Source organism: Centruroides vittatus, unplaced genomic scaffold (genome assembly GCF_030686945.1).
Source record: "Centruroides vittatus isolate TY-2023 unplaced genomic scaffold, ASM3068694v2 scaffold_1614, whole genome shotgun sequence".
Lineage (NCBI taxonomy): Eukaryota > Metazoa > Arthropoda > Arachnida > Scorpiones > Buthidae > Centruroides > Centruroides vittatus.
The window spans coordinates 182,383-192,221 of NW_027122684.1; the positions used below are offsets into that span (position 1 = coordinate 182,383).

General features: G+C 30.6%; 1 protein-coding gene across 1 annotated transcript; it reads right to left on the reverse strand.

The window, feature by feature from the left end:
• Positions 1–2,766: 2,766 nt before the first annotated feature.
• Positions 2,767–7,154, reverse strand: LOC136987401 (uncharacterized). The gene is made up of 6 exons (XM_067285138.1): positions 6,989–7,154; positions 5,737–5,809; positions 4,583–4,683; positions 3,330–3,419; positions 3,177–3,224; positions 2,767–3,105 (listed from the first exon to the last, which is right to left on the reverse strand). Exons 1-6 carry the CDS (start codon positions 7,061–7,063, stop codon positions 2,923–2,925), a joined length of 570 nt encoding a protein of 189 aa, XP_067141239.1. The 5' UTR covers positions 7,064–7,154; the 3' UTR covers positions 2,767–2,922.
• Positions 7,155–9,839: the final 2,685 nt, after the last annotated feature.

Here is a 9,839-nt window from a genome sequence, read left to right on the forward strand (position 1 = left end):
TAACAACTTCATACACTTCACAAATACAATGGGTTCATTGCCATACTTAAGTTTTCCATGTATCAGTTGTCCTTGTGCACAGGATACATGCAATGAATTTTATGAATATAACCTTGTATAGGCTTTGGCCTATAGCCAAAGTTTTAGGGTATTAAATCATGTAATTAATCCAATCATAATCCAGAAAATTTTTATCATGTACTGTACATCATATATCCAATCATAAACTGTTCTATTGTGTTCAAACAGTTCATTGGTGTTGCAACATTTTTACTGTTTTAGTTTGTCATTGAATAATGAAACTGAGCAGATATTCTGGTTACATATTAATTTAAATTAATTAATATCATAGAATACATAAAAATGAATTATTAAAGTTACAAATCTACAAAAGAATATGGTCTGAATATTAATTTGATAGTGGTTGGTTGTAACCTCTTTGGTTGTGCATGTGATATCCAGCAGATAGTGTTAAAATTATAATGCTTTTTCTATGGGAAAGTCTTGGAAATGGAAGCAAATAGAACAGTTTTTTTACATTAGAATCCTGTTTAATCTTTGTTAGTTTAGAATTTTGAAAATCAAACTTCTCTGCAAATTCTCTATGATTTTAAAAATTCATAGAAAGTTAGGATAATTGGATAACACATAAAATAGCATGAGAAATTGTGTTTATAGTTAGTTCTCTCAATATCTTCTTCTTTATCTTAATCAAATTTGACATAGAGAAGTGGCACCCTAAGGTGTGTTGTGGGCAAAATCTAGCACCAAATATATTTGACACATCACTTATAAATGATAGAAATAGTTCTACTCGTTGTATATATGGAAAATATAAAATATTTATGGCCTGTCTATCTATAACTTGCATGCAATTTGGCTCACCAATCAAAAAGTTTTTGCACCACTGATGTGGAGTATCAAAATTTTATCATTACAACTTGTTAAAAAATGTTTAAAAACTTTTTAATGTGATGAAATAGTTCCATAATGACAAAAATGAGAACACAATTGATCTTTTCTCATAGGCTCGTAGGCACTTCCCTTACGCAGATTTTTTTTTTTAATTCTTTCTGCCCTGTGAGTACTGAGAGGGATTTTTTTTCCTATATTCATCAAGGGTTTGGCCAGGTAATGAGAAGGTTTCCAACATTTCCAGAATAAATTGCCTGTGAGAAATTCCTAGGATTGTTTTTGAATTTGATCCCTGCCCTTGAGAGTGGTTGGCTCAACAGTCCACCATTCTGGGGCTTTAGCATCAGACCATTGATATTAAAAAATTTAAGTATTTTAGATTAATTAAAGTTTATAAATTAACTTTAAATTATATTTTTATTCTAGTATCTGTTATAAACTTAAACTTTATCTCTTACAGAGAAATGAAAAACGAAAACAGAATTACGAAAAATCACTAGCAAGAAGAATGTAGTCTACTCAAGATTAATATTATTTCGTTTAGCTTTAAAAAGTTTGTAAATATCCTTTATTTATATAGAAAATTAATAAAATTTATTTCGTACAGATTACTTTCTGCATGTATGCATGTATTTTTTTTAATAATTTAAATTATATAAATATTTCTGTAATATATTATTTCAATATTCATAATTTGTAGTTTGATGAAGAAGTAGTTAAAGTAAAATTGAATATGTTCACTGCTGGTGCCTTGGAATGGTTTACGTGGCATGTAAAGGTTTACGACACTCATGAGAAGAGTTGGCATAAAGTGTTCCGACTCCTCTCATAAGCATCATATAAGTTTTCTGTGTTTCTTACTCAACAAATAAGGCACACCTAGGGACAAAGGACAGTCAATGTGGTTAAATAGTGTTAAATTCCTCAGTTATGATTGTTTTGAAGTCCAGGGTTGATTTATTAATGCACAGAAAAACAAAATAAATGATAATTTAAGTGCCATAAGCCATAACACAATAATTACTTCAGAAATCATAATTCTTAAAGAGATTTGATGATTTCGCACTCAGAATGCAGAATTACATGAAATCATCTGAAGGAAATGCAGATAATTAGATAATCTTCTACGTGACGTTCTGAAATACTGCATTTACACTCCAACAGAAGCCTCAGAACGTGTGGATTTAGTTGACTCTGAAATCTGTTATTTCAGAAAGGATAAAAATTGAGTCAACAATATATAATTACCAATTTCATATTTACTAAAATGTTGTATTTCATTTCTGATTAGGTGAATTTAAGAAAATGACAATCACAAATGATCTTGAAACTAATTTCTCTCAAAGAATTGATATGATTCTTTTTACCATTATTAATTGCTATCAAATTTCAACAACTTTGATAGAACCTTTTACAATTAAGAAACATTTAGCCTTCTATTTCAAATTCTAGATTAAAAGATCATTGATTGCTATTCATGCCTTCATCAATTTTTCTTCATTTTTAATATATAATTTAACAAAATAAAGTCCCTTATTAAAAGCTTCATAACAATGTCGGAAATTAAATTCATTTCTCAGAATTTCAAAACTAAAGCATAAAATTGACAACTGGATGGCCAAGGCAGTTAAGGCTTCCAACCACTCTTATTATGGGCCTGGTCGAACCCAAGATGACTGTCGTAAAAAGGCTCTCTTAGTGCCCACAAGAAGTTAAAAATGAAAATAAAAAATTAAATAAATATAAATTTTCATGAAAATTTGATGTATTTTTAGATGAATATAAAACGTACACATCATTTTTAAAATAATTTCAATATTTTTTTCATTAAATTATGTTACACGAAGAAAATACTGTTAGTTAAACTTTTATTAGTTTAACAAGAACAAATTTTATTTAATAAACTTTACTAAACAAAACATTTTTAATGATGATAAGAATATATTATAAGTTTTTAAATTAATTGAAAATAATAATAAGTTTATTTATAAGCAATTTCTACTCTAATTAACCAGTTACTGTTGCTTCTTGAGCAGGTTCTACCTGCGTAGAGTCTACTTGAGCAGACTCTACCTGAGCAGATTCTGCCTGTTGTGCGATTTCGGGATCATTTGCAGTATCTTTATGAGTATCTTTTTTAGCCTTTTGAATAACTCTGAACTCGGAATAAATGCAAATGAAACAAAATGTCTGTAAATTTGAAGAAATTTATTTTATTTTATAAAGATATAATGTAGCAAAAGAATTAAGTATATACTCACACCAATAATTGGATCTGGTATATTAGCAATTCCATGAAGGATGTTTTCCTGAATTTATTGTATTAATAAATATTATTTTATGAGATATTATTAACAAATTTATATGCGAAAGTAAGAATTGCTTATAAACTAATTTGTAATTCATTAACTTACTTGAACCAGTGCATAAATGGGTGAGACAATTTCTCCGACAATGAAGCAAAGTGCTAAAAACAACCATGGATACATCCAAGAGTCATTTCTCTAAAAAAAAAAAGTCAAATTTTTGTCAAAGTTCAGAAAATCTGATAGTGTTTTTTGTTTTTGGAGAAACAAGAAAAGCTGATTGATATATATGATGTAATTGCATTATATTAATGTACGTTTCATTCACTTTCTCTTTCCTGCAGTGCCCACCAAAACCATTAAACACTGGTAGTTGGTCATGCATTCTAGTCTCACCATCAAGCTGGTCAAGTGGAGTTTTGCAGGTTTTTTTCATGTTAGTAATGCCTAAATAGGGGCCAGTTTTCCATAAAAGATTTCCCAGGAGGACCTCCTTGTCAGATCATTCACGTGTTGCATTGCTGTAATCGATTAAAACCAAACCGCTGTCCTGCAGGCATAGATTTGACCAAGTCTATAATGACCAGATGGTGACAGACAAGAAACAACATATCTGTGTCAAATTACTCTAAAAAATTTGAGCTTTCAACCTGGATTTATCCTGCCACTTTGGAGACCCTGAGTTTGACACCTTCAATGCCTTGGCCATTCAACTGCCAAAAACCTTACTATGGTTCCACCCAAAAATAAAACTTATTCTGATATAGATCATTCTTAATTAAAATCATTCCATAAAGTAAATTAAGACAGATTGTTATCGGGTATAACCCCATAGGCTTCGGACCACCCAGGTTTAACTTCAAATCTTTGACTTACAGTAGATATACTTAACTAGAAAATCTGGCATAAAGTTATTTTCACAATTAATAAAGATGCAAAGTATTACATAAATAATTGATGCATTATATAACAGTAATAATTTTGAAATGCTTAAGCTTTATATGAGCCATTCACAGGCCAAATTGATTAATTCCATTTGTAAATCCTTACTATAATCATTATTATTTTTACGTTTTTTGCGTAACTAATTTTATATATTGTTACATTACAGCTATGCTTTAATATAACAGTATGTAAAGATACATTTTACAATGTTTATTTAAATTTAAAGTTTAAAAGGAATTTTTTTTAAATAATTTATATTATTAATTTTTATGCTTATTGTTTTATGGAGTTAATGGATTTAGCAAGTGAGAGGCTCATATAACACTTAAATTAGTTTACATGTTACTAATTTGTAATAATATGTCATAGAATTATATAAAAGATAAAATAAATTTTATAAGTATTTCTTTACTTACAGTTTTCAGTCCATACAGCAGCATTAAGCTTGCCAAAAACAATAATACATATACAATTAATACCGCAAGACGAATACCAAGAAGTTTCTTGAGAGTGTAGTCTGAAAGTAATTATTTTTACTTTTCCAATTATATAAAAACATACCTCTTAAATTCTAACTCAGTTTTTTTTTTCTTATAAGCTAAACTATATATAACTCGTTTTATAGGGTTAAAAATTACTGTTAATTATTTTCAATACTTCTATGCTTCATCTTCAGACTGCCACTTAGTAAAATTTTTAAGATGAGTGAATGAAGTTTATTCTGAACTGTATTCCATGATAGTCAGATGAGCAAGTGGCTAATGTGGCAGTCTATCATTGTGTGGGATCATGTCCAGATGGGTAAAAAACCTCCAGGAATTTTTTGGGGTGGTCCATCCAGATATATCATCTGTCTTTCACTACCTGGCTGCCCCATTGTGGTCCTGGCCAAATCCATAATGAACTTGCTACAAAGAGGCCTTCTTGGTATCCACTGGACAATAAGAGTGTTAATGCATTCTGGATGCCACACTCAAGAATTTAAATCCAGCTTTAAGCAAACATAGAGTGTACTTAGTCAAACCTGTATAATATAACCTATATAAGTAGTAAACTATATGTAATACAGTTGTAACACAATGATAATATTTATACATCTAAACATAGAAAAGGTACAGATGGCTACAAATTTTCCAGCTCTGTTATAATCTTATGTGACTGCCATGTTATATGTTGTCCATTGTTAGAGTGCGACTACACAGACGTGAGTGAGAATGTGGCAAGAAGAGGCGAGACGCGGTAAGTATCAAACCCTGTCAGATATGTGCGAGAACCAGAAATTCACTCTCACCAGTGAGATTTCTCACTTCTTGCTTGTGCATGGTTTTCCTTTGCGAGAACTATATCGCTCGCAACCTCTTGCTCGCTACTAAATTCGCATCTGCATAGTTGCAGAATGCCATTAAGCAGAACATGCTTATACGTAATATGTGTTATTTTAGCATCATTTTATTTGCTACAATCTATCCAAATTCATCCTAATGTATCTTATTGAAATGTATTAAAAACAATCTTATTTATGAATGAATTCCCATTATAAATTAGTAAAACTAAATTACTTAAATCTTACCTGCTTTCTCATAAGAATCTTCCTTCAGTGCTATCATACAAGTATAATAGCATATCTTGAACAGACAGTATAACTACAGAACAGGAAAATTATATACATATTATCTATTAACTAATTTCAGAAATGCTATAAATTTTTGTTTTATATTAAATTTAAAACCATTAAATTTGTCGATATTAAATAATAATTTGTCATATAATAGACAAATCTTGATAGAATAAAGTCCCAAAATTTAATTTTTTAATAAATGATGAAAAATCTGTTTTTGATTTTTATTCATTTATTTTTATAGCTTTTGGAATGGAATAGGGTTTCAAATAAAGTTCAAAATCCTGTACAAGTAAAAAAAATTAATTATCTGATTTCAGTTTTGTAATGAAATCAAAAATTTATGGTAATTGAAGTTATGTTAAGAAGTGTCTAAGAAGAAGAAAAATGATATGAAGTGAAAATACAGGTTCTTCCAGAAAAAGTTCTACCATTTTAACTTATTGTAATTATGTTAATTATTATTTGAGGATGTTATAATGTGCATTAAAACATTGGAAAGCTGTCCAAGTTTTACATTTGACCATTACAATTTCTCAATGCGTGTATTTTGTGTCATGTGGCACACATCCAACTAATATTCAAATTCTTCCAACAATTCCTATAGTATATCCATTGTCGCTCCTCCCACAGCAGCCACAATTCTATAGCTCCTGCAAATTACTCATGTCATACAATGATAAGTCACTGTGATTTTTAGAACTATAGAACACAAAACACCTTCTTTATTGCAGAATTGCCATTTTTGGTTATGGCCCTTTTTAGAGGTGGTAGACAACACAGTGGCGTAGCAAGGGGGTGCAAGAGGTGTATCATGCACCGGGCGCCACTTGCAGAGGGGCGCCCAAATGGTCTCCAAGACAAACTATATGTGTTTCTGGAGGGGGATGGGGAGTGGCAATAAAGTGTTGTGCCCCAGATGCCAGTTATGTTCACTATGCCACTGAGACAACAGACATCTGAATGCAGAGGGGACACAAAACTCACAGTTATTCTATCTGATAATAATTAACATAATTACAGTAATCTAATGTGGTATAATTCATTTTGGAAGACCCTATATTGTTGAAAATTAATCAACCTGGAATATTATATCATAAAATATGTAAGATTGGAAATTATTTTTATAAACTAATATACTTTATTAAAAACTCATTTCAGTTTTCATAATTAAAAGATATTAGAGAAACATTCTTTAACTTACTGTGCTGAAGATGCCAACAAGCCAAGCAGCAACAACAACTTTGAAATATTTATAATTCTTAAGTTCAATACACATTCTAGCTTTTATTCATAACGTGAGCCAAACACAACATTCGATAAAAAATATTGCACAACTCTAAAATTAGAATTGGATAATTATTATTTCCTGTAATCTTTACATCAGTGGCGCGTTATCCTATGGGCAAAAAGGGCAACTGCTTGGGCCCCAAGCCAATCTTTTGTAAGAAAATATTTTCCCCTAAACATTCCCCGAAGAAAGATATCCGAAGTCAACACTGTACACGGGTCTTGTAATTCGAAATTGCCTGGGCCCCATAAGACTATAACGCGCAACTGCTTCATATCAAAATGTAAATAATGATTCAAAATAAATATATTTTTTTAACTTATATAACTTTCCTAGTGCATCTTTATCAATTTTAGACTTAGAACATAAAATTTAATAAGTAATCATCAGTTTTATAAGAATATGCATGGATGCATTTGTTAAAGATGTCACTCAGAAATATAATTTTCTGGCAGGTGTTCTTAATGGAAAAAAAAATGTTTCAGTAATTAAAATCAAGCAAGACAAATGGCAATTCTATAAGTACTATCGATCAGGACATTAATTATTTTACATTAATAACACTGGGGAAGAGTTATGGTAATCTCCGACTGTTTCGAATAAGTTATATGAAAAAAATCCAATGCAAATATTTAAGTAAACTGAAGAAGAAATAACAAATCGCTAAGATATGCATAGTGTAAAGATTATATATTTCCATTTAACTGAAATTTTTATTTTTTAACTCCAGCCCGCGGCCACCAAGAGGATTTGCTTATGGGTTCAACGAGGCCTGAAATAGAACACGTCACTAATGTACAATCCCACATACTCTGGAAATGTCTGAAGATCCAAATAGAATTCAAACTTGTATCCCTCGGAAAAGAGAGTATTCGACTGTTGGATCGCTGAGCGAGCAGTTAAGGTGGCATCCTCTGCTCTGGGGAATCCAGGATCGAATCCAGAATGGAATGGATTGATCCTGGATCAAATCCAGGCCCAAAATGGGCCCCAGACATATTTGGACAGTTCAACCCCCGAAGAATTCCTACCGCTCTGGGGAACCCAGGATCGAATTCAGATGGGGGTTGGATCATCCGGTGAAGCCCGAACCCGCGACAGGTATTAAAAAAGGCCCCGAAAGATTCCTTAAGAAACAACGTTTGAATTTTTATAATTACTCAATTACTCGTTCTAAAAGTTTAGAAATATTTAGGGTCTAAATAGTAATGAAAGGGCCACTTTTTTATTTAATTAAAATTCTTCTGTGGTTTTGAAAATTGTAGTTTTTTCTGTGTAAATTAAGGAAAATTTCGTAATTAAATTTAACACAAATATTAAATAAAAACAAGAAATAAACTTAATTTTATTTACCTATTCAATTTCGTCAAAGTTCCGTTTTCTATAATCGCCGAATTCGTATTTTTAAATTTCAAATATAAAAATTTCTACCAGGCGGAGTTAAATATTCAGTTGCAAGTTTATTAAATTTTGATTATTTCCATTCTTATATATGCTAGATTTTTACTTTTACCCCTCTCAGAAATTATTGTTAAATATATAATAAATTATAATATTTTATTATTTTGTAATTTTTTCAGTTTTATGATTAGATTTGAACTGGCAGCAGCGTTTTTATTTTTTTGACTTGCAAGTGTTGCCAGCTTATAAACTAAGAAAATCATGAAATAAAAAAATTTATATTTAAGATTTCAGATTTTATTGTATTTTTTAACGTGTAATACAAAGATTCAGATAGACAAAATATATAATTTATTTAATTTTTTCGTTCTGTCCTTCACGCTCTTACTCTTTTGTTTATGTAAAAGTATTCAAATTAATAAAAGTTTCAATATCTATGGTTTTCACATATCGTTAAAATATATTTATCTTTGAAACCGTGTTTGAAGAATTTGTTGGACTATGAACCCAAGGTTGAGTTTTAAAATAAACACTTGGCTTTATTTCCATCTTTATTTAGTTGACAGTTCAATTTGCATCTACTTTCGCCGAATCGGCAAATCACAACAGACAATCATTGCCACAAACTTGCCGTTTTTCTTGATGCGCCGCATGTATACGTCCGCTTTTAATGTGCTAACGCTTCGTATTAAGTAATCACTTAATCGATAGTCATTAACTAATGAGTAACAAAGGAAGATCGATTATCTTAAGAGAAATGCTACCTGCAAACTGTTAATGGTTTTATAACATCATAGATTAGATTACGAAAGCCGCTAGCGGTACATTCAAGACACAAAACTGAAACTTTCTAATCGGATATCTACAGGTAACTCCATGGAAGAAATCTACATACAAGGTGATTGTTACTGTTGTTATATGAAATATTTATTTCGTTTGATGAACATTCTTTGGATGAACGCTTCCCTCCCCAACAATGCCAGAGAAGATTCTAAATGGACAAAGACCAATAAATTGCTGGTTACTTTATATCTTTTCGCTAACATCACTTTCGTTTCGATCGTTGTGATACTAAAATACTTTTTAAAGATGGATAAATTGGGAATTTATCTAGCATTTAAGAAGGTCTTCCATGACAATGCTAATACATACTTGATAATGACGTTAACGTCATTAGTGATTACAAGTATACAGTTTGTTTATTTTGCGTATTTTGCTAAAAATAATGGATCGGATCAATTGTGTCAATTATGGAAAGCAAATTTCCATAAAACTACTAAATGTAGATACCAGAGTAACTTAGAAAATCACATATTTTTACAAAAGCTCGTCGTCCCTACAATCTTATCCATAAGTATTGTTA

What these genes read in the sequence shown, in the direction of transcription:
- LOC136987401 (XM_067285138.1), bottom strand. Translation starts at nt 7,063, where the DNA reads ATGTGTATTGAACTTAAGAATTATAAATATTTCAAAGTTGTTGTTGCT. An exon ending in AGATTCTTATGAGAAAGCAG is followed by an intron (nt 4,684 to 5,736) that starts GTAAGATTTAAG and finishes AATTACTTTCAG; the next exon opens with ACTACACTCTCAAGAAACTT. An exon ending in CCATTTATGCACTGGTTCAA is followed by an intron (nt 3,225 to 3,329) that starts GTAAGTTAATGA and finishes CAATAAATTCAG; the next exon opens with GAAAACATCCTTCATGGAAT.